General features: G+C 40.6%; 3 protein-coding genes across 10 annotated transcripts in view; 2 read left to right on the top strand and 1 right to left on the bottom strand.

Annotated features, from left to right (window-relative positions):
* Window positions 1-22,150, bottom strand: part of Rbm48 (RNA binding motif protein 48) — a 36,593-nt gene extending 14,443 nt beyond the window's left edge. For 2 of the 5 annotated variants that reach the window (XM_013515938.1, XM_013515939.1), the window contains exons 1-5: window positions 21,750-21,960; window positions 21,046-21,236; window positions 19,638-19,783; window positions 18,142-18,707; window positions 16,252-16,352 (exon numbers count right to left, since the gene is read on the bottom strand). In XM_013515938.1, the coding sequence (XP_013371392.1) occupies window positions 16,266-16,352; window positions 18,142-18,707; window positions 19,638-19,783; window positions 21,046-21,236; window positions 21,750-21,860 (1,101 nt within the window). In that variant the 5' untranslated portion in view covers window positions 21,861-21,960 and the 3' untranslated portion in view covers window positions 16,252-16,265. Of the gene's footprint in view, window positions 1-8,615; window positions 9,382-12,250; window positions 12,693-16,251; window positions 16,353-18,141; window positions 18,708-19,637; window positions 19,784-21,045; window positions 21,237-21,749 lie in introns of those variants that run through there. The other 3 variants (XR_261518.2, XM_005388021.2, XM_005388020.2) reach the window with 3 other exon arrangements.
* On the top strand, window positions 103-15,864 carry LOC102004103 (EF-hand calcium-binding domain-containing protein 1-like). 2 transcript variants are annotated; one of them, XM_013515941.1, is made up of 7 exons: window positions 103-316; window positions 654-833; window positions 6,932-7,075; window positions 8,513-8,617; window positions 11,029-11,180; window positions 13,898-14,002; window positions 15,774-15,864. In XM_013515941.1, the coding sequence occupies exons 2-7, from the start codon at window positions 767-769 to the stop codon at window positions 15,813-15,815; spliced, it is 615 nt and encodes a 204-aa protein (XP_013371395.1). In that variant the 5' UTR covers window positions 103-316; window positions 654-766; the 3' UTR covers window positions 15,816-15,864. The 2 variants fall into 2 exon arrangements, with proteins under 2 accessions (XP_013371395.1, XP_005388076.1); XM_005388019.2 differs by lacking the exon at window positions 8,513-8,617 and having other exon boundaries at window positions 103-833.
* Window positions 22,150-27,764, top strand: part of Pex1 (peroxisomal biogenesis factor 1) — a 43,028-nt gene continuing 37,413 nt past the window's right edge. The window contains exons 1-2 of one of the 3 annotated variants that reach the window (XM_005388023.2): window positions 22,150-22,366; window positions 26,028-26,171. In XM_005388023.2, the coding sequence (XP_005388080.1) occupies window positions 22,238-22,366; window positions 26,028-26,171 (273 nt within the window). In that variant the 5' untranslated portion in view covers window positions 22,150-22,237. The remainder of the gene's footprint in view (window positions 22,367-26,027; window positions 26,172-27,764) is intronic. The other 2 variants (XM_013515937.1, XM_005388022.2) reach the window with 2 other exon arrangements.

Raw genomic sequence — 27,764 nt, 5'->3', positions numbered from 1 at the left:
CCCCCCAAAATGATCTCGGTAAGGGTATTGCATCCTAAGGCCAGGGATGTAGCTCAGTGGTAGAGCACTGGCCTTGCAAAGCCCTGGATTCCAACCCTGGCACAAGAATAAAAATGAAAAAGAACATTGCACCCTAAATTTTAAACATTCTAATATATTTTCTTGACTTACAGGGTAAAAGGCGGCAGACATAGACTGGAAGATGTTTGTTCTCTACCTGGATCTCACAGGAGTTAGAACAGCTGACATTCTGATCAGCTTCGGCATAGTCGCACCATGTTCTCTTACCAGTCTGATCTAACCTGGGAGGTATAAAGTGAGTTTACATTCTAGAAGCTCCCATTTGAAGCTTCTGTTTGGACCTCCTAGAGTTACAGAAGCTTGTAACTTTTGAAGGAACTGTTCATGACCTGGGACATAAGCTTAAAGAATAAGGTCTTAATAATTTTAGTTACTGTGTATTCAAATAGAAAAACATTTTCAGTTTTTGCTGAAGAAATATCAATCAGAATAATATGAAACAAGATAAACATTGGAATTGCTGTTCCAGCTTACAATAACAACCTTAGTGAATTCCTGCATACCTACTGAGTGGTAGCACCCACTGTTACATATTTTTCCAACTACTTGAGAACCTTCTGTTTTGTTGCCAGGAAGCTGCCATGGTCACATTCTATATGGGTTGGAGTAGTGAACCTTGGAATTAGGAGCTGCTCAGACCATCCAGGCTTGGAGCTAGACTAGAGGCCTTCGGTGTGCTAAAGCCATGTTCAGCATGGATCAGGGGGCTCTGAGGAAACTGGTAAACTCCATCAGTAAAACTGTCAAGAGCTGTAAGTACTGACCCTACTTCCATCAGTGCCTCAACATGAGATGTGGACAGACCTCCTAGTTAGATGTTAGTAAGTGCACTGTAACCCTAAAATAGAGTCCTCCATTTCTATCTGTTATTTTGGCCATTTTAAAAGTAGGTCAGCAAATGAACAATTATGTTTGCTTATACAGAAAACAGCTTAACCATCCTAAAATGTTTTTGGTGATGAGAAGACTAAATTGAAAAATTATGCGACAAATACTAGAGTCACCTGCCAACCAAGGACTGATTGTATTATAGTCTTACTGACATGTAATAAATTTTGAATTAGAAAGGTTTTACTTCATCCAGTTCCCTAAGGTTTTTTGGCACAAAACTCATATTGACAGATGATGGTCCTACTCCAGGACATTCGTAGAGATGTATAAGTAGATACTGAAGAAACAGCATGGTGCTCTGCATACCACAAGTGTGTGCTTATTAAAGCTAGTGCGGTGTCGGGTGTGATGGCACAGGCCTGGAATCTCAGCACTCGGGGCGGATGAGTCAAGGAACAAGTCAGAGCCCAGCCTGGGCAACTTAGCAAGACTCAAACAACAAAAAGTACAGGGATGTAGTGCAAAAGTCCTGAGTTCAGTACCCAGTACAGTAAGCCCAGACTTAACATATATTCAAGTTGCAAACTTTCACAGGTGTGCTGTATAAGACTCACTTTGTCAAGTTACGAACTAACCCATCTTACAAAATGTTCTCCCAAAATGGCACTCATCTGTAAGCTAGGGACTTACTGTACTAGGAAAAGAAGAAAGAAAGAAAAAAAGCTCTCGGTGATAGTACAACACTGAATCAAGCATGGACCTCAGGAGAACGCGCAGCTTGCACTTAATCCATGAAGCCGACACACCCAGAGATGACTGCTTACCTCCTTCCCCACTAGGTTAAGAGGCCATTATTTGGAAAAGGGACTGGAATTGCCTCTATAGCAGCACCATCCAGGAGAACTTACTCTAGATCTGTGCTATCCAGTTGGGCAGCCATCACCCACACGTGAACAGTGACCCAGAGAAGTAGCTAGGATAACCCAGTAAATGGGATTTTAAACTTTATCGCATGTACTTACTGGTCACAACATTGAACAGTGCAGCTCCAGAAAGCAGTACACTGATTTAACGGGTACAAATTTTACTAACTCTAGAATATTAAACGTCCTACATTTGTCTGGAAAAAAGTAACCACTGCAGTGGTAAGGAATCTGAGGTCTCTGGAGGTAATCAGCTTTCCGGGGTCTGAGAGTTCCGTAGTAGTACCTGTTTGGACAAGAACTTTTTGATCACGAGGCCTAGTAAATTATGAAGGTTCCTTCCTAAGAAGCTCTAAAGTCAGGACTAGGAAGGATGACGTCAACTTCCTGCCACATGGGGCAATTAGAATTTTGTACACAGAAACCTAATAGAAACAGAGACCCTTCTTGGGGCCTAGGTAGTGGCAGCTCTGTCAGCTCTCTTTGTTTCTATGCATTAAGAACCAAACTCTGCTGGGAAGCAGGATCATGAGTTCAAGGCTAGCCTGAACTACATAGAAAGACCTTGTTGTAAGACAAAAATCCCAGTAATGAGGAAGGTCAGTGTATGTCCTGGTTGAAAGTAGGATGAGCTACATTAAATTCAACAAAAATATTTTTCAGTACTGGGGAGTGTAACCTGGGCCTCTCACTCTGAACTCTCCCCAGCTCTGACATTCTGCCCTCCTTTCAGTTTTATTTTGAGAAGGTCTTGCCAAGTTCCCCCAGCTAGCCTTGAACTCGAGATCCTATGGGGCCCACATGTTCTGTGGGCAGCACTGGCTGTACAGTATGTCTCTTACTGGAAGTAGGATGGGAGTTTCTACGCTGGCGGTGGCGAACCCATGGCACGCATGCCGCAGCAAGCAGCATCACTGGAAGCTCTAAAAGATGCGCCATGATGATGATCTGTACCATCAGAATCACCGAAAGATTTGTGCTGAAAATGTAACACCAGAAGTATTACAGATCGCTGCAAGTGGGGCCAAGCATTCAGAATTTTCCCTGAAAACAGACTAAATTGGTCCTAATCATGTCATATTATTTGCTATAACATCATTCTGGCACGTAGAAGTGACTCTCCTTTACCGTATTTCTTAGTGTTTCCTACTTCAGTTCTCTAAATCTGACAAGTACTCCAATTTATAAGTGGCTGACAAATACAATCTCCAGCACCACAAAAACAGCCGTGGAAAGGGAAAAATAGTAACTTCAGTGGACATGTGGCCCACTCTAGCTTCACCAAGGAATCATGGTTAACACCCGCAGTGATCCTCGTATCAATGCCATGTATCACCTGATACATGAAGAGAACACCTCTTCGCCTCAGTGGCCTTCCCCAAAACATACGCACATGGTCTAATCATGAGAAAAACAGGCAAAGTAAACTGATAAATATTTCACAAAATCAAAACTGTCAAAGTCAGGAAAAGCAAGAAAACAAGGCTATCACAGAATTGAAGGAGACATGACAACTAAATGTAATCCTGGACTGAATCCTAGAACAGCAACAAAAAGACCAGTAGAGAAACTTCTGGGATCCAAATAAAGTCTACAGTGTACTAAGGGTAACACACCAATGTTAGTACGGTATTCTGGCTTTGGCAAATGTACCGCAGTTACATGTAAGATGTTAACTACTACAGTTTGGGTCTGGAAGGTCCCCCAGAGGCTCGTATGTTGGATGCTTGGTCCCCAGCTGGCAGTGCAGTTGGGTTGGGGTGGAAACATCAGGAAGTGAGGCCTCGCTGGAGGAAGTAGGTCACTGAGGGCATGTCCTTGAAGAGGATTTTAGGACCTAAACCCCTTCCCCTCACTGCTTCCTGGCTGCTGTGAAGAGAGCAGCTTCTTCTATATGCTTCTGCCGTGATGTTCCATCAGACCCCAAGTGATCAGGCCAAAACACCATGGCCTGAACCCTCTGAAACTGAGCCAAACTAAATCTTACCTCCTTTTAAGCTGATTTTCGTAAGTATTTTGTCACAGTGACACAAAGGTAATGAACACATTAACATGGAGAAACTGCATGAAAACAGTGTAAGAACTCTGTACTACCTTTGCATCTCATGTAAATCTAAAATTATTTTAAACTAAACAGTTTTTCAAACTAAACAATACTATTAAAGTTATTCCAAACTGCACTCCATATAGTGCATCCACATCTGAACTTTCTGTTTCTTCATATTCCAAACAAGAAGGCTAAGTTTCTTGTAGCCCTCAGAGGAACTCTATCTCCTTTATGATCTAGCCTTGTAAGCTTTAGAGGTTCATTTCCACTGTACGCTGTTGAGTGAAATGATCATAAAAAAAATTTCGGGGCTGGGGATTTAGCTCAGCGGCACAGCACCTGCCTGGCAAGTGCAAGGTCATGAGCTCAGTTCCCGGTACCAGGAAAAAAAAAAAAAAATCACCAGTGGCTTCTGTGACTGGCTTCTTTCGGGGCCTGGGGATTTAGCTCAGTGGCACAGCACCTGCCTGGCAAGCACAGGTCGTGAGTTCGATTCCCGGTACCCCACACACACAAAAATAAAACTAGCGAAAAATTTTTTTCTTTTTCTTTTTGGTTTTCCTCCGGTTTAAAGAGAAGAGTTCTAGACCCCCATCTCTAAAGAGGAGGATCAAAGCCACATTGTGAGAAGAGCATGCATGATGAGATTAGATTGTTAAGATCATCTAGGAAAATATAAACTGCCACACTGGAATTCACCATAAATAGCTTCAAGAATTTACTGTCAAAATGATTTTCCTTAAACACAAATCTGATAACTTGCCAGGCAAACTTTTAGTAAGTTCCCTGATTATCAGAGAAGTCAAACAGTTCTGCCATCTGGCACAACAAAGCTGTAGTTCTCAGAATATACCTGCAAGACTGTGTTATCTCTTAACCAGTGTATAACAGCCATGAAGACGGAACCATGATGGATAGATATATAACAGTAATCTTCACAGCTATTCAGGACTTCATTGTTACAATATGAAATTATACTAAGGAGCCAGAGAAACTAATTTGGTTCATAAAATAGTATTACTAGGCACTTTTGTAACTGCTTATTCTTTATATTTCTAATCATTCCCCTGAAAACCAAGTCATTCTTCTGACCACATAGCAACCCTCGTGTTGTAAACTGAATATCTGCTATATATTTGTCCTTGACTTCACTTGGGTACTTACAATCACCTCAAAAACAGCTTCTAACGTAATTCTTTCTCCTCGCCTCCAGTGTAAAAAGGAGAAAGCAGGGGAAGAGGTGGGAGGAAGAGGAAACAAAAAACAGTAACCAGCTTTCATTCCTAACTCTTGTAGTTCTTTCAAGTAATCTTTGATTCACAAAATTAGACTTCTAGAGAATGAGGAGTCTTAGTGATCAACCAGGACAATACCCCATTTCTGAAAGTGAGGACACTAAGGCGTAACAAAGCAATGAAGTTGATAAACAAAATGGAAACCAGATGTTCCCAAGCCACCAAGTCTAAGCTGTGTTCTCAGCCCTGACTGCACCTGAACCATCTGTGCACTTCGTAATCGTGTTTCACTGCGTCTGGAGTGAAACTCAAGTATGTGAAGATTTGTTTCAAAGCTGTGCACCTGGTAGTTACAAAGGCTACTGATTTTCTACAGCACCTCGGGCTCCCTCCCAGCTTTTCTATCCTTTTCCCCAGCTCCTTAGCCAAAGCCTTATCACTTTGTGCCTGGCTTCCAGCTTTCTTCCTTCAGTATAACTTTGCCAGAAAGGTTTTCCTGAACCACTCTGTCATGGTCTCCAGCTCCAAAATCTTTAATGGCTTCGGATTCTCAACACATAGAGGATAGGATTAAAATGAGCTCTTGGGGTTTTTTTTTTTTTTTGTCTTTTTGAGACAGTGTCTTGCTATGCAGTTCAGGCTGTCCTTGATCTCACTTTGTAGCCCAGGCTGGCCTCGAACTTGCAACAATCCTCCTGCCTCTGCCTCCTGAGTGCTGGGATTACAAGCGTGCCCACCACGCCCCGCACAATGAGCTCTTGTTTTAAAGCTCATTCCTGGGAGGACTGTTAGCAATTCTGATTTAGACTTGGGGCAGATCCTGGGAATCTGAATACTTAACAAGCCTGGGGCGCTGGAGACCATGAATCTCACAGGCGGTCCAAAAGTGACAGCATAGCCCGGTCATGATGGTGCATGCCTATAATTCCAGCACTTGGGAAGCTGAGGCAGGACAATCTCAGCTGTGAGTTCGAGGCCAGCCTGGGCTACAAAGTGAGTTCAAAACCAGCCTGAAATGCATAGTGAAACCCTGTCTCAAAAAAAAAAAAACCCATCAGAAACACTGCACCTGTACAATAACTGCTAGCCCTAGGCACAGGCATTTGAGACTTTACATCAGCCCGCCCTCTTCCACCGTGGTTTTCACTTGTCACCTCGTCACACTCCCTCTAGGCCATGTTCGATCTCAAGCCGAATTCTGCCTCTCTCCTTTATTCATGGTGACCACTTTCCCTAGAACACCCCACTTCATTACCACACTTTGCACAGTCCTTCCTAAGTGAACACTATCAGACTTTCAAGGGCCAGTTCAGAGTCGACTTCTCCCATGGAAATGTCGCAGTGCCCCTTTCACAAACTAATTCCTCTTTCGTGTGTGTGTGTGTGACTTGCATTTAAACCCAGAGTCTGCACATGTTATGCAAGCGCTCTACCATTCAGTTACATCTCCAGCCTTTTTTATTTTTTGAGATGGGAGTTTCACTAAGTTACCCAGGCTGGTCTTGAACTTGTGATCATCTTCCCTCAGCCTCTGAAGTTACTCAGGGGAATTACAGGCATGAGCCACCATGACCAGCCCAGTTTCCCTGTTTATATGTCTCTAGTGATGAATGCAGTATTATGTAAGCCAGCAGTCCATACTGCCTTATGAGTTAGGCCTAGTTGAACTGTGTAAACTCTTATTACGTCCCTGTTGTACATATTTTGATACAACCAGACCACCTAGCATCATAGGAACAAAATAACCGCTTAGCAAAATATTTAATGGGGTTGAATTCGTGTTTAAATCTGCTGTATTTCTTTTCATTTCACAGTCAAAAAAAGTGAAGTAGAGTGCCTCATAAAACTTTTTCACAGCTTCTTGGAAAAAACTGGTAATACTGGGCTGGATCAGAGCACATTTCGAGAGATCCTGCACGACGTATTTGGAATGACTGACGATATGCTGATGAACAGGGGTAAGATGCCACAGAGACCACACTGCCCGTTTAAGACGGAAACTGTATGTATGCAACTTTCATCACAGACTGGATTGTTTTCAGTGCCGCACTAGAAAGTTATAGTGCCAAGAATACAGTGCTACAAACTACTAGATTCAGAATACAAGCTTACGCAGAACTGCTTATGCATAGCTGTGCGGTTCTGAGAAATAATCAGAAATAAACTAACTGAGCTAGAGGTATTCTTGTTTAAAAGATAAGCAGCTCCGTGGCTTTTAATCGTGTTTTCTTTGGAATCATATTCTATACACATTTTTTCCTCATAAAAATAGCGTACCAATCAATATAAAAAATAATGACTCACTACACTGAAAAAGTAAAGAAAATTATATATTTATTATATATTTAATCCAGTTAGTTTTAGAAACAGATCTTTGCCGGGCTTGGTGGTGCACCCCCATAATCCCAGCACTTGGGAGGCTGAGAGGCAGGAAAATTGCTGAGAGTTTAAGGCTGGCTTTCACACAGTGATTTCCAGGCCTGCCTAAATTATAGAGTGAGGGCCTGCCTCAAAAAAAAGAAACATCTTTATCTTTAAAGTGTACAATTTGGTAAGTCTTGACACATGTACAAATGTGTGCAACTATTACCATAATCAAAATAATTAATATATCATCCCTAAGAAAAAACATTTTAATTAATCTTCCATAGGATAATACTATATTTCATTGGTAATTATAAAAATAATGTATTATTTCAGTAATTTACCTTTAGATATTGTGGAAATTCTTTAGAACAGAATTTTCACTATTTTTTTTTTTAGAATAAAAACTATGTCATTGATTAGCTCCACCATTTGTCTCCTTGGTTCCTAATAAGTGCACAAAACATCACAAACAGCCAGGCATGGTGGCATGTCCTCTAATCCCAGGGCTTGGGAGGCTAAGGCAGGAGGATCAGGAGCCCGAGTTTAAGTCCAGCCTGGTCTATATAGTGAGTTCAAGGCCAGCCTGGATTATACAATGAGAGCCTGTCTAAAAACAAGAAAAGCAAAAAACCATAAATGGAGCTTATAATTGCTAATGGAGCAGATTAGTTTTTACTTTAAGGATATTCGGGAAAACATATTTCAAATAATTTTTATCTTTTCAAAAAGATTAGCTGGGTGTAGTGGCACATGCCTGTAATCCCAGCACTTGGGAGGCTGAGGCAGGAGGATCGTTGTGAGTTTGAGAGCAGCCTGGGCTACAAAGTGAGCTCAAGGCCAGCCTGAACTGCATAGAGAGACCCTATCTCAAAAAGACAAAATAAATAAATAAATAAATAAAAGATTTTACCAAAACCTTTTTTCCTTTTCAATTTGGAACTTTTTTATCCATATACAGATATATATATCTCCTATATATATATATATATAACCTATATATGTATATAACCTACATATTTTTCTTTCAGTGTTTTATGCATTTGACAGAAACAAAGATAACTACGTAAATGTAGAAGAGTGGGTTAGAGGATTATCAGTGTTTCTCCGAGGAACTTTTGAAGAAAAGCTGAAGTGTAAGATAGGATTTCTGGCTAATATATATTGTCAACTTAGTATCTGATTAAGTTTATATTCTAAACACATGAGATTAATGTTTGGTATAACAACCTTGCAAACACTGTTCATGACAGCTTGAGACCAAACAAGTGAAATGAGCAGCCTAGTTTTAAGGTCACTGAAGTCTTCAGTCTTGGTTCACAGGTTCTACAACGCTCAGGGTCACCCGGATGGGTCTTTCAGCTCATGGCCTAAGTTGAGGGTCAGGCTCCTGCCAACTCTGATCAGCAAGTAACACTGAGGTTTCTGAGGCTGCCTCTGTCCTCTGCAGGAAGCAGACCTTGATATGGGGCAGAACATGTGTTACTTTAGGGTCATTCTTTGTCTTTGCATCAAAGAAAACAAAAGAGGCACTACCAGACATTAATTATTTGGCTTTTTTTTTTTCTTTCTGGTACTGGGAATCGAACTCATGACCTTGTGCTTGCCAGGCAGGTGCTGCATTGCTGAGCTAAATCCCCAGCCCCTCGACATTAATTCTTTACTGTTAGAACCGTTATGGATGATCGAGGGAAATGAATAGAGAAGGCTGAATGCAGACAATGCAAGCCCAAACGGAAGGATGTTACAAAGGCAGCTTTCACCTTAAACATAACATCAGGAACTCGCAGGCAATAATCTCCCAGGTCACAATTTTGCCTAGAAATAGCCCTGGTCTGTCCCACTGGGGAGATGTCCGCATGCTTTATTCCTCTGGTGTCAGGATTTGGGGTGAGGAACTCTGGAAAGAATAGGAACGATTTTAAGTAACAGTTTTCAAAGAAACAAACTGCCTTAAAGTGTACATCTGTTTGCTTAAGGAAAGACTGTCGACTTCTATGTAAGTGAGCAAATGTTTATCCATTCTTAACCTTTCACTTGAATTTGGCTTTGGGACATTAAAGAAGATCACTAAATTAAGATACATTTAAAAATTATAGCAACGGTTCTTAAGTCATCAAACTTCCCTGACATTTGACTTTTTTTGTATTTCCACCTCCACCCTAATTTCTCCTGAGATAGCATGTAAATATAGTTTGCCCTTAAGCTTGCTGCGGTGTTTTGTTTTGTGGTACCAGGGACTGAATCCAGAGATTCACACGTGCTAGGCAAGCAAGCGCTCTGCCACCGAGCTGTCTTCCCAGCCCCGCAGCATTCTTATACAAAAGTCTCACTGAGAAGTGAAACGCTAGATTCTGTGAATGTGAATCCTCTGCTAATACTAATAGCTGGGGAAAGGCCTGTGATGCTGAAAACAACTGTATATGGTAGGACAGCGTCACTCTGTCAAAAAGATTTTCTTCCTCTATTCACACTTCCTAAGATGTTTCCTTTACATTTGAAAATACGTTGGCTGAGAATGTAACTCAGTAGTGAGTGTGCTTGTCTAGCATATACAAAGTGCTAGATTCAGTCCCTAGCAGGAAAAAAAAAGATGTTAATTTGGGGCAAATAATACTTTTTTCAGTACTTGAGATTGAAGCCAGGGCCTTCACACTGAGATACATTCCCAGACCTTTTGAATTCATTCATAAATTCATTCATTCATTAAACTTTTTAAAATTTTGAGACAGGATCTAAGTCATTGAATTCCCCAGGCTGGGCTCAAAATTGCAACCCCCTGCTTTGGCCTCCCAGAGTGCTGGGATCACAGACACGTGTCACCATGCAGGGCCAGAAATCCTATAGTACTTCCTGTAGGAAGGCTGTAGTGCAATTCCTTATGCTATTGATTGGACACAACTCACCTGATTCTCTGGAATTTATTCCTGGCTCCACTGCTTTTGCCGAAACACTTAACTAGACATACACTGCACGAGAGCTCCTTCACTGCTGTCCTCCCAGGATCTGAGGAGGGCTGTTCGTGGGATGAATGAATGAATTCCAGTGCTTACACAGTGAGCTGGAAATCTCCCTCCAGGAAGAGATTATTTGATAATTTGGGATGGTGCACAAGAGCAGGCTCTGTGGAGATGACTGACTCACTGTGCAACCTGATAAAAGTTCTTTTTCAGTGATAAAGTATTTCACTGCATTCTCCATATAAGAGAATCCTAGTACTGATGGATTGTACACATGAATGCACAAAGGTGTAAAGGTTTTATCTTTTATTGAAGCTTCATAAAATTTTTAAGCTCACCATACCAAAATCCAGGAATTGCATACCTTTCTTCCCAAATCCCAAAGGGTCTTTAATCTTGTGGAAAGAAATGTTAACAGTGCTTTACTGTAAAATTTCTCTACTATGTACTGGATTATATCAATAAATTTATGGTGTATAAATTATATTTAGCCTTTGGTATCTTATGTTGAAATAACCAAGGAAAGGACTAATGACATTTTTACTGTTGTTCTTTTATGTCTTTCACACTTCCTATGCTTTTCAAAGTCTGTTTTGAAGTCTATTATTTGAATGGAGACGGTTATATTTCTCGAGAGGAAATATTTGACATGCTGAAGAACAGCATACACCAAGAGTCACACGAAGAAGACGCTGACGAAGGAGTAAGAGAGCTGGTCGATCTAATACTTACGAAAATGGTAAGAATGAAAAAGTGTGATGCACTCTAGTCATTCACGTACATGTTACATAAAGCTAAAAGATGGTTTCTTGTCCTCCATAATGAATGTAACTTTTATAAGGGCAGGAGTTTATTTTAAAATACTTTTTTTTCAGTACTAGGGATCAAACCCAGGGCTGTACACATGCTAGCCAAGTGCTCTGCTTACTACTGGCCATGTCCCCACCCTAAAGTATTTTTTATTAAATTTTTGTTACTCGTATGTTTTCAGTACATGATGATTACACTCCTTGCGGGGTGATAATATACAAACACATCTAAATTCTTCTTTCATCCCCCTCTCTTTCCTTTCCTTACCCCTCATCCCTATGATCCCTTCTCTTCTGCAAAAGATCTATCTCCCTATTTCCTACCTTTTATTTTACTCTTTACATTGCAGGTTCTCATGTAAGAGAAACTGTGATATTTAAGCAACTAATTTATTTCACTTAACATTATGGACTCAAGGGTACATCCATTTTCCTACAAATGACTTGTTTATCCTTCTTTATGGCACAGCAGTAATTTATTCTATTTAAATACATTTTCCTGGCTGACCTGGTGGTACACACTTGTAATCCCAGCACTCAAGAGGCTGAGGCAGGAGGATCACCAAGTTTGAGGCCAGCCTGAACTACATAGTGAAATCTTGCCTCAAAAAAATTTTTATCTTTATGTATTCATCTGTTGATGGATATATGGACTGCTTCCAAGACTTAGCTATTCTGAGCTGTGCTGTTATAAACATAGGTGTGCACGTCAATCTGTACTGTGATGACTTTAGCTCTTTGGGGAAGATACCTAGAAGAGAAATAGCTAGGTCAAATAGAATGTCTAGTTAGTTTTTTGAGGAATCTCCATTCTGATTTCCACAGTGGTTGGACTAGTTTATATTCCCACCAATGGTAGAGAAGAGTTCCTTTCTTCCATAGCCTCACCAGCATTTGTTATTGATTTACTGATGATAGTCATTCTTTCGAGGTTAAGTTGGAATCTTAAATGTTATTTTAATTTGCATTTCTCTAATAGCCAGAGATGTTGAACTTTTTTTTTTCATGTATTTGCTGGCCATTTGTACTTCTGAGAAGTGTCTATTCATTTCAGCTGCTCATTTAATTGAGTCTTTCATTTTGAAGGGTCTAATTTTTTTTTTCTTTCAGTTCTTTATGTAATGTAAAGATTGGTCCTGGAGGAATAACTGGGAAGATTTTTTTCTCATTCGGCAGGATTTCTCTTTATTCTGTTGGTTGTTTCTTTTGCTGTGCAGCTTTTTAATTTTATATAATCCCATCTGTTGATTCTTGGTATTTCTTGGGTCATCGGGGTTCTGTTTAGGAAGTCTTTGCCTATGCCTACGTCATCAAGAGTTGTACCTATTTTATCTTCCAGCAGACTGTTCTGTTTAAAACATTTGGATCTTTGATCCATTTTTTAGTCTGATCCATTTTGGTGAAAGATAGGGGGTTAGAGTCAATCCTCTGCATGTGTACAGCTAAAAAAAAAAAACAAAAACAAAAAAACAATAGAAACTAGTCCTCTGTTGTGAACTGAGTGACTTCTACCTGGTTTTAGGATGCTAAACTGGATGCGCTAAGGTTTTATGAATCCAAGGCAGTGCTGGCCCAGCTCACTAATACAACTCTCAAGCTCAGACAAGAAATAGAATGGGGACTTTGCAGTCACTACACAGGCTCGAGAGTATCCTCTTCTTTTAGAAATACTTTCACTAGCCACTGCTACTGAGTGCATCCGCCTTCTTGAGACGGTATGCTCTGCAGTACTGCGGACGCCCTCTTTTCCAAAGGAAATGTTTATGGAATAAACCTTTTCTGACAATGATTAAAAGTTTTCTCTAGATAAGACTTTTAGCAACCCTGACGCAGTTATGCTCAAAAGTGAAACAGCAGCTCATCTTGTTCAGCCCAGTTCAGTCCAGCGGCTGAGAGCATTCGTAGTCTGCAGCACAAGCCCCCTCGTGCTCCGCGCTGCATGGCATCCCATTTTTCCTAGGCCCCATCCTGAACGCTTTGCACACTCACATCCTGCTTACTGTGGACCATTCTTCTGCCCTTTCTCCCTATCCTCTCTGCCATCCACAGCTCAAGCATCCTTAAAGGCCCAGCAGGCTTCATCTAATGACTCTAGTCCATCCCAAACAATTACTGCTGTAAACTCTCAGTGACTTTTAACAAAGCAACTTTGCTTCTATCCTTTCTACCTGATGAGCTCCCACGCATGAGATTCTTTGAGGAACAAATTCTACAAAAAGTAAGCTTGAGGGGCTGGGGATTTAGCTCAGCGGCAAAAGCGCCTGCCTGGCAAGCGCAAGGTCGTGAGTTCGGTTCCTGGTACCGGAGAAAAACCAAAAAAAAAAAAAAAGTAAGCTTGAGTATCTTTGTCCTGTTGCACGTACTGCTTCACAGAGGGAGCAGTGTAAGACTTCCTCCAATTTCTTGTCATTGCCACAATTCAGATGTTTTAGGGACATGGCCACATTTTATATAGCTAAGGTAGGTATGGTATGCCCGTTAAAATAAAAGAATGGCCTCTATAAATAAATACCTTTTAATTTATATAAATAGTGTCTTCAGAAATGGAAAATTCAGTTTTGCTTATAAAACTTTTTAGTCTAGACAGCTATTTTCCATGGCAAAATTAAAATGACTATCGTTTATGAAAAAACCACTTCCTTTCTAGGATTATGACAACGATGGCAAAGTATCTTTTACAGACTTTGAAAGAGCAGTGAGACAAGACCAACTTCTGCTGGAAGTGTTTGGGCCATGTTTACCAGAAGCAAAGGTATAGTTCTACAAAAGCCCGTCTGTGCTTATGCAGGCTTTTCATGTATGAGTCTGACCAATTTTCTGAGCTGAGAGGATCAGCCTAGTAATTGATTTGGCCCATAAAACTTCCTTCCCTAGTCTTCCTTCGATCAACTGTACTTTTCAAACATATGCTGTAGAAACCTTATTGTAAGAGTTTGCAAATTGACATGCCTGTGGTTAAGCTATCCTTACCCATCTCAGCGCTTCATCTCACGTATCCCATTGTAGTTTATTTCCCAGACCCCATCTCCGAGTTTTGCCTGGAAATATGTAGTAAAAGCAATGTGCAAGAGGCAGGTTTCCAACTGTAAGACACTGATGGGTGAAAACAGCATAGCACAAACGGATTGGAACAACTGCTTAGGATGGAACAGCCAACAGTTCTTATTTTGAGAGAGGGCCTCACTAAGTCACTAAGCTGCCCAGCCTGGGCTGGAACTTGGGATCCTCCCGCCTCAGCCTTGCAGAGCACTGGGATTACAGGTGTGTGCGATTGCACCCGAGCCAGCGGTTCTCCAGCCGCTACGGTTATCTACAGCCTTGCTCTTCAAAACGTGCTCTGTGAACTGGCAGCAGTGGCATTTCCTAGGAACTTGTGAAAAACCCGTATCTCAGCCCCGACACAAAACTAAGTGAATCACAGTCTACTTCTGTTGTTGTTGCTTGACACAACCGAAGTTTCTTTCTTTCCTATCACCTTAAAATACTGTATGTGCCTGTCAGTAGATGGGGGAAGCAAGTGGGCTCCTCAAAGAACAGATGAGAACCCCACTCAGGAACAGAGAACCCATCTAATAGCTGCTGCCATTCAATCTCTCAGAGAATTTAGATTCTCATAAAAGCTAATAGAAAATTTACCATCTTAACCTTTTTAAAATGTACAGTTCAGTTAGCATCAACCGAACACAGGCACACAACCAATCTCCACAGTTCTTTTCAATCTGTAAAACTGAGAGTCTGTACCTCCATTAAACAACTCCCCATTCCTCCTCCCTACCATACCGGAATCTACATTTCAACAAGACCCTAAGGTGGAGATTCGCAGCATCCTAATGTCTGAAAAGCTTTATCTGGACAGGATTTGTTCTTTCCAACTTTGCGCTCAGGTCTTTACCTGGATTTCTATGGTATTTACCTCACAAGGAAGTAGAGCCTAACTTCTTGCTTGCAGATCCTTCCAGTACCCACTTACAAACTTTTTTACAAACCACCACCTACAGCCATTCTAGCAAGTTTGATCAGTATAGCATGATAGCTGAAATAAACCTTATTCATGGATATGTTTAAATTAATCCCTTTGGCAAGAAGCTCTTAAGGACAGGGCAAAATGAAACACAGACAATAGGCAGTAGGGGCCTTCTGAAGTTATTTTTATCAGTAGAGAAAATGGAAAACATCTGGATAAAATCAAATTTCTTAAAGTGTAGCAGTCAAAGTCTAGAATTTCCAAAACTGATTTTTTGATTGCTACAGATCAAGTAAACACTCCTTAAAATCTTTTTTAAAATCATGTAAGAGCCGGGTGTGGTAGTGCATGCCTGTAATACCAGCACTTGGGAGGCTGAGGCAGGAGGATCGTTGCGAGTTCGAGACCAGCCTGGGCTACAAAGTGAGCTCAAGGCTGGCCTGAATTGCACAGCGAGACCCTGTCTCAAAAAGACAAAAAATAAAAAAAATTTAGTAAAATCATGTAAGTTTGTATTACAACTTTGTTGTAATAGTTTATTAACTTTTTTATTTTACAGAATTGTCTTCATTTTGAAGCCCTGGCTTTCAGAAACTTGTAACTTTTGAATATGAATTGCTCAATATTTCTATTAAAATAAGAAACAGATACTTGTTGCCTCTCTTTGTGTGGTAAAATTCCTATATTTGCTCCAATTTACATGTAGTTATAATGTGGAAGATAATGTTACAAGACGTGAACAAAATTAAGTATACATCATAAATTATATGAAATATTAGACAGTCTGAATGAAATTATAAAATGCATTAAAAAATACTACCAGTAAAATCTCTTTTTAAAAAATGACAGACTAACAATAAAGAATAAATATCCTCTTTAGAAAATACTAGCCAGGAGTGGTGGTGCACGCCTATAATCTGAGCACTCCGGACTAAGGCAGGAGGATCACTGTGAGTTCAAGGCCAGCCTGAACTACAGGGTGAGACCCTGTCTCAAAAACAGAAAAAAAAAAAAAAAAAGAAAGAGAAAATACTAACTTGTTCCTGGAAATCTATATTCTTCTTCTTTGTTTTAATGGATGACTCGTACATACAGCTTCCAATTTGTCCTCTGGGGGCTTTGGCACAGATGAAATTACCTAGTTTAAAAAGAAAAAAGAACCACCAAAACTCAGTTTTTGTAGTGTAAGAGTAAATAAGCTAGAAGAGGTAGGATATACACCTAATCGCCCAGTCCCTGCAATCTCTTTCGAGAGAGGTGGCCCACGTTCTGGATGCAGCCTACATCCTAGGCACAAAGCAAAGTTTCCTGTCCAAACATTGATGAGAGTAAAATTTCCAAAGCCATTTACCAAGAAAATAAAACTGGAAGGAGGGCAGCGGATGTATAACATTTCTTTAGCTCATCCAAGTCCCTAGGTTTGATACTAAGAACTGAAAAAAAAGTTTTTGTAGGGAGAAAAGTAAACATATGCTCTCCTTTAGCATTTTTAAACAGATTTAAAGTCATGTTTTTTTTAATACAAGTAGATATCCAAGTTTTGCATTTTTGAAATACAGATAACATCTGATAGACATATGAAATAAAATGCTTGGGACAGGGATGAAAATTTGGAAAAATGTGCACAAAATGATAGAATTCTCAATTTCCGAGGAGAAAAATGGACACCAAGCGTACCTCAAAAGGCATGGACAATAAATCACAGCAGAATAACATAATCTTCATTTGAAATGGAAAAGTATTAGAAAATGTGGTAAATTAAGCATTACAAACTGTGTGTATAGGTTTTTACTATTATTTTAGTAGTCTTACTAGGTAATCATTTTCAGATTAAAAAAAAAACTGTAAAAGAAATCAGGCTTTTAGCATCCCTGAATCACTATAAAATTTATGTATAACAATGTGAAAAGCTTTCTGAACCTTGGCATTAAATATAGGAGAACAGGCATGACCCTCAGTTTATCATTTCCACAACCTAACCCCACCCCAAAAAAAGATGTCTTTCCAAAGCTAATTCATCAGGAGGCCGAGGCAGGTTTACTGAGAGTCTGAGGCAAGCCTGGGCTACAATGGTAAGTTCAAGGTCAGCCTGAATCATGCAGTGAGACCCTGTCTCAAAAAAAAAGAAAAGAAAAAAATAAAGGTTTGTTCAAATGTTAAATTTTTGGGGCGAGGGATATAGCTCAGTGGCACAGCACTTGTCTGGCAAGCATGAGGTTATGAGTTCAATTCCCAGTGCCAAAAAAATGAAAAAAAGAAATGTTAACTTTTTTTATGCTTGAGACAGAATGATTACCTAAATAATGTTAAAAAAAAGACTAAGTAGCATAATCTAGTTCTAGTTTTTTAAAAACTTTACACTTAAAATGTAGACCCTTAAAGCAATGCAATGACCCAATGTTTAGAAATCTCACCTTCTTCCACAGATATTTCTATCACAGAAGCAAAATAATCATTTTAAATTTGACTTTGAATTTAAGAGAATTTTTTTTTTTTGTACCGGAAATTGAACTCCTGACCTTGCGCTTGCCAGGCAGGCGCTGTGCCGCTGAGCTATATCCCTGGCCCAAGAGAATTTATATTAATTTTCCTTCTTAGGTTTGGTTTATAACTACCTGGGGAGCTGTTTAAAAAGGGGGCCTGGATCTCACTATGGCAGATTGATTTAATTGACTGAAACCACTATGTTAGTATTTTTGCATCTAGAATGATATAAAAATATATTCATTGTTTAAAGCAGAAATTACCATCAAAATAAATAAATATACTGGTCAAGTTCACTTAATTTAACAGAGATTCCAGAAAAACCACATCAGAAATTAAAAATTGAAAAAATACAATTCTATCATTCCCACAAATAATTTTCCACTTAGTTGTTAGTCCTATAATCAAATCATCTCTTCACATTTTTTGACAAATGACCTCACCTCTTTAAGTTTTTTCCGAATTAAGTTTGCTGTTGTATTCAAGGAATCATCTTGCAGATCTATTTTAGGTATGTCTGGTAACTTAGGCCCAATCATCACCTCATTACTGCCTGTGCTTGTTTCAAAAGTTCCAAGTTTATGATCATCTTCTCTTCTTCTTTTCCGCTCCTGCAGCTGTGTTGTCCGAGGCATAAACCTGTCAACTGCGCCTGAAGGAGTAATGGCTTTTTGTGCTCCAGAATGGGGCACTAAATTTTTAGAAGTGTTCATCTGTAATTTTGGGGAAGAGTCACTGTAGATACAATGCTTCACTGTTTCATTATAGTCTCTACCATCTTTATAGGAATCAGATGTTCTGTCCACATGCTCCCCAGGTGAACATACATATTTTGAGGCAAAATAACCTAAAGGCAATTCACAAGAATAAGGAAAAAGAGGATCTTGGCTCCCAGTCGGTGTGTTCAAAGTGACTGCACAAAATCCAGGCATCTCTGAGTGGAAGGCCTGTCTAAAATCTTCTGTGTCTTTATGCTCTGGAACCGGTTTCTTCTTTGTCATATAATAGTCTTTTTACATTACAATTTAAAAGTTGTGGGAAAAGAAAAGAGAAATAGTTCGCTTACTGTTCAGAATCATGTAATTTAAAAAACAAACTTAAAAACTGTTACCATATTCTATTCCAACAATTTTCTTTCTCTTTTGGGGGAGGGGGTGTCTTGCAATGTACATCAGGCTGGCCTTGAACTCACGAAGCAGGCCAGGCTAGCCTTGAACCCGTAGAGATTCTCCTGCCTCAGGTTCTTGAGTACTGGGATTAGAGCCATGTGCCACCACAGCTGGCTCAAAGATTTTATTTCTTGAGCAGAGAACGTATTAATGTGGTTTAAAGGTCTTTTAAGAGGATAAAAAAGGTATATCAGATCAAAATTCACCTTTTTCTCATTCCACATGTATCTGGTTTTCTACCTCTCTTACGTATTCGCTATTCTTTCTTACTTATGTATCCCATATGTGTTACTTTTCTTCAGCCCACCTGTCCCTCTTCCCTTTCCACACCAAAAGCAACCTACAACACTCTTCTCCACACCCATGATCCACTTACATGTAGATCTTAGTCTTCCCGTGTCACTACACAGAATGCTTTTTTCACAGCTTCAGAATATTCTACTATATGAATGTAACATGTTGTTTAGTTTTTGTTGTTAAAGCAAACAGTATGCTGGGCACACTTTTAGGGTCTGTACAAGACTCTTGCTTGATCTATTCTCCCAGGAGCAGATGGCACCATCAGAGTGGGATGTGGAAACATGAGATAACCAACAGCTCTCTCTTTCCAACCCAACTTATGTACAGGGCTGCAGAGAGCCCTGTGACTTAAGTTACTGAATACTGTGATCATTCATTTGCCTATCCCCCATCTAACTTGGGCATTCCCAGTGGTGTATGAAGCAGAATGCCTGACACACAGGAAGTGTTCAGTAATAGGATTTGTATACCTTCATTTTTAGTAGCTCTTGCTATATAAGCCTTTCGCTCTTCTAATTTTTTTCTAGTTTCTTCGATTGTCTCAAATTCGGGAGCATAGCAAACATGAAGCAATCCACCAAAGAAACTCTGTTCATCCATTTTTCTCTTGGCTATCCTAAACAGAAATACATGATAACAGGATCTATTAGTACAGATTTCAATATGCCTATCTTATAATAACAAGTACATAAAAAACGTAGTTTTGTTACTAATATATGTTAACTATATTATGTACAGTGGTACAGTACTTTGGTTCACGAACTTAATTCATTCCACAATTCTGGAAAAGATGGCCATGTTCATGTTCGGTTTTTCTCTGGTACCGGGAACCGAACTCACGACCTTGCGCTTGCCAGGCAGGCACTTTGCCGCTGAGCTAAATCCCCAGCCCCCGGCCATGTTCATGTTCATGTGGGAAAGATGGCTGCAGCTGTGTTCATCACTCAGTGCAGAGCTCGAAAACGAAAACAAAATTTTGCCCAATACATTTGCAAACAAAAGCACTTGTGAAAAAAAAAAAGCATTTGTGAACCAAGGTACCCCTGTATTTCATATGAGATTCAAGTCAACTCCTCTTCACTCAATGCAACGCTGGCAAACCAGTTTTGTCCAACCAGTGGGCTGCTGGTTGGACACACGTGCTATATGCTTTCCTAATCATGAGAAGGTGGCAAATTGGTTAGGAAAGTGAAATTAAACGGAAGAGCTGCTTGACAACAACACATGACTGCATAAAAACAAGTGTTTCTGTGGCACAGTCAGAGCTACTAGAAGCCCAGAAGAGAAATATAAATGGATAACAGCCAGGGAAGGCTGGGTCTCAGATCAGATTAGTAACAAGAAAAGGGGTCAACACAAAAGTAGATAAGGCACTGCATACTTCAGCTTAATGGAGCAGGTTTATGTTATATAGATGCCCAGAAACAATGGAGTTAATTCACATAATAGGAAGTACAAGAGTTAATGTTTAATGCATTCTAAACAGAAGGTATTATTCTAAGTCCTTTACACAAGTTATCTTAGTTCATCCTCATACCTCAAGAAATAGGTTTTTCACCATCTGGATTTTAAGAAATGGAACAAATAGGCTTAGCAGGGTTAAATTACTTGCTAGGCATGAAGCTAGTGAGCAGTACTAGAAAACACTCCACATTCAGTTTTTAATCTACTGTACTACAGGACACTAACTGCTAAGCATGGGAACGAGGGGATGGAAACTGTTTTCGTGAGGTTAGCCTCTAAAAGACTGCAGGAAGATAAGAGTACTACAGGCCCACGTTAAACTTTGGGTAATTCAGTATGAATGAGAGAAACCTGAGGCCAAAATGATAGCAACAGAAATGGAGGAAATGAGATACTGTTTAACCTGCACATTACCTTGCACTCTGTAAACTCATAAACTTAATAAGATAAACTTCAGTAAAGTCTTCTGCTGGGTATTCATCTAGAGCATTATACTCTTCAATCGTACCATACAGAGCAAATCGCTCCACTAATTGCTTCATTGCTCCCACTGCAGGCACTCCTTGTATCAGTAAGTACCGGGATTCCAAATTGATTGTATAGACCTAAAAGAAATACACTCATTAAATGTATTTTGCAAATAAGCCTAGGACAAATTCGCCCTTATTTTTTGTTTTAAACAAAGCATCGTTCAACCTGACCTGTAAAAAAACACGCAAAACGTTCTAAAATGCTAGCTTCTCCATAAAGAATAACTTACTACACGTGTGAGAATATCTCACTAAAACATACAACCGACTGCTCTCAGGTGTCATTTTTTCCAGTGGTTGGCTCGGTAGACGTCATTGGAAAGTCACTCAAGTATTCACTGAGTACTTAAGTGACAAGCACTGCTATAAATACAGATGACACAAAGCCCCGTTCTTGCACAGCGACGTTCTAATACTTAACCAAATGGGTAATAACATCCTCCGGTGTCTACGCTAGGGTTCCGCATGCCATCTCCAAGAAGAGAAGGATCTGACAGCACTCTTTCTATGCCTTTAGCCAGGCGGGCCATGTCGAGCTAGGGCTCACACAAAGCTACCGAAGATAGCGAATGAAACAAATCACTTTACCTTGACCGCGCGAGGCCGTCGGCCCTCTCGATATTTCGCCCTTGTGGCGCAAACCGCCCTCCGGACGTGGTGGTCTAATACATTTCCAAACTGCCCGTCGCTCGACGCCATGTTGCCCGCTTTGGCGCTCACGGGGAGAACAACATCCGCCTTGCCACACTGCCGTGTACCCAATAAGAGAGCCGGGTGGGCCAAGACGTTCCAGGATTGGCTAGAGAATCGACAGCGTCGGCCATCGTTTCCTGAGAGCGAGACTTCGTCGAACACGGTGCTGCCCCCCGGTGGCTTGGAGGAGAGGACCAATGAGTGGCGGAGGCTTGTTTGCCCCTCCGCCTTACAGGCGTGAAGAGAGACGCGCCGCTGAGGAGAGGGCGGGGCCGCGGGGGCGGGACCAATCGATCCTCTCGGACTCCGACGCGCTCCGCCTGCGGGGTTAGGAGTCGCACGCCGCTCTACCGTGGGCGTTCCCGGAGCGGCGCCTTGGGGAGATGTGGGGCAGCGACCGCCTGGCGGGGTCGGCGGCCGGGGGGGTGGCGGTGACCGTGGCTTTAACCAACGCTCGCGACTGCTTCCTCCACCTGCCGCGGCGCCTCGTGGCCCAGCTGCACCTTCTGCAGGTAACGCGCGGCCCCGGCGCCCGACGCAGCTCGGGCCGGACGTGGCCGAGGAGGCCGCCGCGCTCCGCCGCCGCGCGCCCGGGTGCAGCCGTGGACCTGGTCCGGGCCGTGTCGCTCGGTCCCGCTGGGCTTTGAGGCGTCCGAGGGCGGAACTCCTCTCTGCATTCTGGAATATTCCTCAGGCCGGGGTGGAAATGCTCTCGAGGACGCGGATGTTTTTGTTATTTAATAGTGTTCTTGCTAGGGATCTCCAAGTCTGCACAGCTGCTGCCGTCGGCCCCGCGGGGCTGGCGTGGGTTGTGGAGCCCGGGAAGGTGCGGGGGTCCGCGGCCGCCGCGTAGGGCACCCTGCCGGACTTGCGCCCGCTCGTGTAGATCCAGCGTCCACGTTGTCATAGTTAGGAGTAGATGCACACGGTCTGAGAAGTTGGGCTGTGCTCGTGTGGCGAAAGCATGGAATATTTGAAATCTTCGCAAGTCTTGGAGGCATGCTGCCCGCCACTGCCTAATCCGAACAGCAGATTCGCAAGAGTTTGCAGTAATGTCAAAAATTCCAACTTTTCTCTTTTTATATTTTAAAGAGCATAGTAAACAAAGGAACAATAGCAAAGTACAAACAAAACAAAGCAAGAGCATTAAAAGTCAGACGGGGTTTCAAACCAAATGGCAGGAATTAACAGTGGTTGTTGTATTATAGTGTTTTATAATATAGTGTTGTGTTATATAGTGTTGATTTCAACGAAGTCGCTCAGATTACCTAATGTAGAGATGGAAGATTGGTCAAACCATTGAAGAGAATAAGAAAATAATAATTTAAGAAAACATTAGATACCTGAGAAACTATCTTGTAGCTAACGATATGTAAAATAACAACCACTGATAATTTCCTACCACTTTGTCTGTAATTCGGTAAGCCCCCCTATTACTATGTTATCCTTTTTTTACTCTTTAAAATAACTTTAAAAAAGGAAGAAAAAACATTAGAGACAATACAGTTTCACTAGACAAGATGGTAGGGATTCACCAATTGTTATTTTGCATATTGTCTTCATAGCAGTTGCTCAGATTAGCAGATACACGCATGCAAAATTGGTCACAATATTAAAAAAAAAAAATTTAAGCATTAACCGGTCTTTCAATAAACTACGAGACATCAGCCCAACTTTCCTCTTGAGCAACTTCTTTGTTTTTATGGTTTTTGGTCCATCTTTCATCACATACCACATTCAACAGAATCCTTTCATTCTTGTTATTATTTTTTTTTCTTACCATTAAGCAAACTTTTGTTTCTGATAAGCTCTTCCTTTTTTCTTTCTTTTTTTGGGGGGAGGGGTACCGGGGATTGAACTCAAGACCTTGCGCTTGCCGGGCAGGCGCTTATGCCACTGAGCTATATCCCCAACCCCCCTACCCCCCTAAGCTTTTCTTACAACTCCAAACCAGTCGCTGTCACAAACTTTCAGGCAGAACTTGACTCGGTGCGGTAGGAGCTGATGGAGGTTCTCTTGTAGTTCATCTGCCCCTTGTCGACTAGCTCACTCCTTGTCAACCAGCCTGTGCTTTTTCCAGTTTCTTTAATTTACCTCATTCCCACTTCCGTTCCTTTGCTCCTGCCATTCTACATTTTCCCTCTTGCTGTACTTACTCCGTAACTTTACAACAGTGTCCACGTAACTTTTTTTTTTCTTTTGAGACACGGTCTTGTTAGGCAGTTTAGGCTGGCCTTGCGCTCACTTTGTAGCCCAGGTTGGTCTTGAACTTGCAGTGATCCTCCTGCCTCAGCTTCCCGAGTGATGGGATTACAGGTGTGCGCCACCATGCCCGGCCACCCTTCTTTTCATGTAACACATCTGACTTGCTATGCCTGTTCTGTGTTCTGTCTGCTCAAGCCTCTGAGGACTGAGTACTCAGTACAGGTTCAGTTTAGGGTTTTTTACCCTTGGCCCCCTTGTTATTTGGGGTTTGGATAATTGTTTTGTTTGAGGGGTGTCCTGTACATTTAAGATGTTTAGCAGCTTCCTTGGCTCCTGCCCAGTAGAGGCCAGGAGCACATTTCCGCCCTAGTTGTGACAACAAAAAACATTGCCAAACTCAGTTATCTTGTCTGTACTCTGAGCTCGGGACCTGCTCTTGTAGCAAAGAAACCTAAATCATCCAGAAATGGCCACATCCAGATTCGATTGCCGTTTGCTTGTGTCAGTGTGATTCATCAGGCCTTGGAGGCTCCTACAGAATTTCAGCATCCAGTTTCACCGGAAGATTTCCTTCATGGTGATACTGATGCCATGGTTTGGGCCAAAGGAAGTAGTTCCATGCATTTACTAAGTAAACTCCTGGAAAAGGGGCTGCTTTTCTAGTCTGTCTACCTGAAGGGTGAGGGGCTGTATGGTTCAAGTGAAAAAAATTTTGGCATGAAACCAAATTTGCAGACTTCTACAAAGTCAGCCAAATCTAACAGTATAGATTATGACTTTATGGGACTAATTACTACAGTTTAACCAAAGGTTCATGATGCAGTATTAAGTGGAAGAAAAGGATGTTAAATTGTCTTTTAATGTACAGCTGTGCAAAAAATTAACTTATGCATAAAGAAAGAGAATAGAAAGCGCAAGGTCCTGAGTACAATTCCTGATACAAAACAAAAGAAAAAGATTAGGAAGAAATAGACTGTTGTATACGTGGTTGTCTTTTTGTGGCGAGAACAGCAATAATTCCTTTTTTTCCATTCCAGCTTCATTTATTTTCCAAGTTTTCATGAGTAATTTTTTAATTTTAAAAAAAATGTAGTCATTGGACACAAACTTACATATTTTATATTATTGCTCTTTTGATGAAAATAAATTTTATATATTGCTTTTTAAACTTATAAGTAGATATCCATACTTTTGTGGCTTTTAAAGTTATTTAAGAAGCTGAATAATATAACATTTCTGGGACAATGCACAAGAAGCTATTAGTAGGATTTACCTCTGGGAATGGTGACCTACCTTCACATTTTGGTTATTTGTGTTTTTTGCATTTTTACAGTATGCATGTATTACTCTTCTGATCAATCAGTATCAGGGATTGCTATTTTATCTGATTGCTGTGTTATGATTCTAAAACTTGTTTCACGTTAAAGCATCATATATTTTTCCCTTTTGAATCATTAATTTAGAATATTCAAATAGTTACATGTGGCTCAAAGGCTACCTATCGCCTTTTGAGAGGATTTTTTTTGTTTTGTTTTTGTGGTGCTAGGGATCAAACCCAGGCCTCTGTTTAAGCTAGGCAAGTGCTCTACTACTGGGCTACGTCTCCAGTCCCTTGTTGCCATTTTGAACTCTGAAATGCTTGAATCAATTTATTCTGTCATGAGAATATAAGGGTATTGCCAGCATTAGGTATTTGAAATGATTATGACTTTTTAAATGCTATACAAATGGTGATAGCTGAAACTTTCTTAGCACAAGTTTTAAATTTTGGAGCATTTCAGCATTTTAAAATTTGGAGCATTTGGATTTTGGATTAAGGATGCTCAACCAGTAAAGCTAATGCAAATATTCCCAACTATCTATAGGACTGTTTTTCTGTGTGTGGATTGCAGTGATAATTTATATGACTCCATGGAAAACATCTAAAACTTTAACAATCTTTCCCCCTCCCATTCTTTCTATAAATAGAATCAAGCTATAGAAGTCACCTGGGGTCTGCAGCCGGTATTCTTGAGCTGGGTGGAAGGCAGGCATTTTAATGACCAAGGTGAAAATGTGGCTGAAATTAACAGACAAGTTGGTCAGAAACTTGGACTTTCAAATGGGGGACAGGTAAGGACAAAATATGATGACAGTGACTTTCTTCTTATGTCACATAATACGGCAATGGAAATGAAAGGTCAGGTTTTTTAAGGACTTGAGATGACACCCAACTTACATATTATTTTAACCAGTCTCAGATATTCAAATTAACTAAACTTTGTTGCTAAGTCAGTGTTCTGCATTGTTTATTTTACTCACTTTGCAGTTTCTCTAATTTTGTTTTTAGGAAATCATTTTTCCCTTTATTAAATACTGGGTTTTACTTACTATTACTGAACTTAATTTCATTTTTTTCTGATGCATTTTTTGAATGTCTCGTGGTCTTAATTAAAAATACTTTTCTGTATCCAGTCTTCCCTCAGTGCCTGTGGGAGCTTGCTTACGAGATAGCCATGGAATCCACAGTCTGTAGTTACTTGTGTCCCTTATATAAAATGGTATAGTATTTACATGTATGTAAATAGTTACATTGTTTAGGGAATAATGACAACCAAAAAAATCTGTGCATATTCGGGATAGACAGAATTATTTTCCCGGTATATTTTATTCATGGTTGATTGGATCTGCAGATGTGGAACCTGCAGACGTAGGGATGATGGTTTACAAACAATATAGAATGAATATCTCCCTGTAAATATTGATCCTCTATTGTAGCAGTGCCATTAAAACACTGTCTCCCAAAGAATCCGTAATAGCAACAGAAATGGTTGGCCTCGCCGGGGAGCCCTCAGATTCGCATTGAGCAAGAGCAGCTTTGTGTTGCCTCAGAGTCCTATATGTGCAGGTTTGTTATCCCTCACTCGAAATGCTTAGAGCCAGAAGTATTTCAGATTTTGGAGAGTTTTAGATTTGAGACTGTTTGCATTGGCTTTACTGGTTGCACATTGTTATTCCAAAGTCTGAAATGCTCAAAAACTTGTGCTCAGAAAGTTTCAGATTTCAAGCATTTTAGCTTCAGATTTTCAGATTTTCAACCTGCAGGCATGAAATAAAAATCGAATTACCAGGGCCGGGGGGCTTATGCTTTTACAGTTTTGATGGAGGAAGATACAGTGCTCTCTGTTACCAGTTTCTCACAGCTGTACCTCTGTGCACATCTTTTCAGCTTGTTCCAGACACAGACTTGATGTGTGTTTTGATAATCAGAACAGGCTGTTCCTGAGAAATCTAGAAGCCTCTGACTTGTCTTGTGTACCCTAGATTTTTCTAGAATCTTAATATTTTAATGCCAGAAAGACCTTAGAAATCACTAACTTTGATGCCTTGGTCTACAAACCTCGCAAGGTGAAATATATTTGCTCGGAACCGGAAAGCAGGTTACAGTTTAGCTTGCTTTGAGCATGTGGCAACTGCCTCTAGGCAACATCAGCTTCCTATTGATTTTGATATCTTAATTAGTACACTAAACAATCCTACTTGTTTTTACTTCCAACTTGCTTTTAAGTGACTCTTCCCAGACTCACTGAAGGTCCTTTCATAGGAATGGAACATAAGCCTGCTGCAGTCCTTCACTTTTTGGTAGGCAGGAGCTGCTTTGTGCTTCTTTCAAATTATTCTTTTGAAGTACGATGGTAAGGGAGGTATCGAGAACAAATTCACAAA

This window comes from Chinchilla lanigera, unplaced genomic scaffold (assembly GCF_000276665.1).
Source record: "Chinchilla lanigera isolate Chin_1 unplaced genomic scaffold, ChiLan1.0 scaffold00031, whole genome shotgun sequence".
Lineage (NCBI taxonomy): Eukaryota > Metazoa > Chordata > Mammalia > Rodentia > Chinchillidae > Chinchilla > Chinchilla lanigera.
Note: the sequence above shows the minus strand (reverse complement) of the source record. Positions and strands in the feature narration are given on the sequence as shown.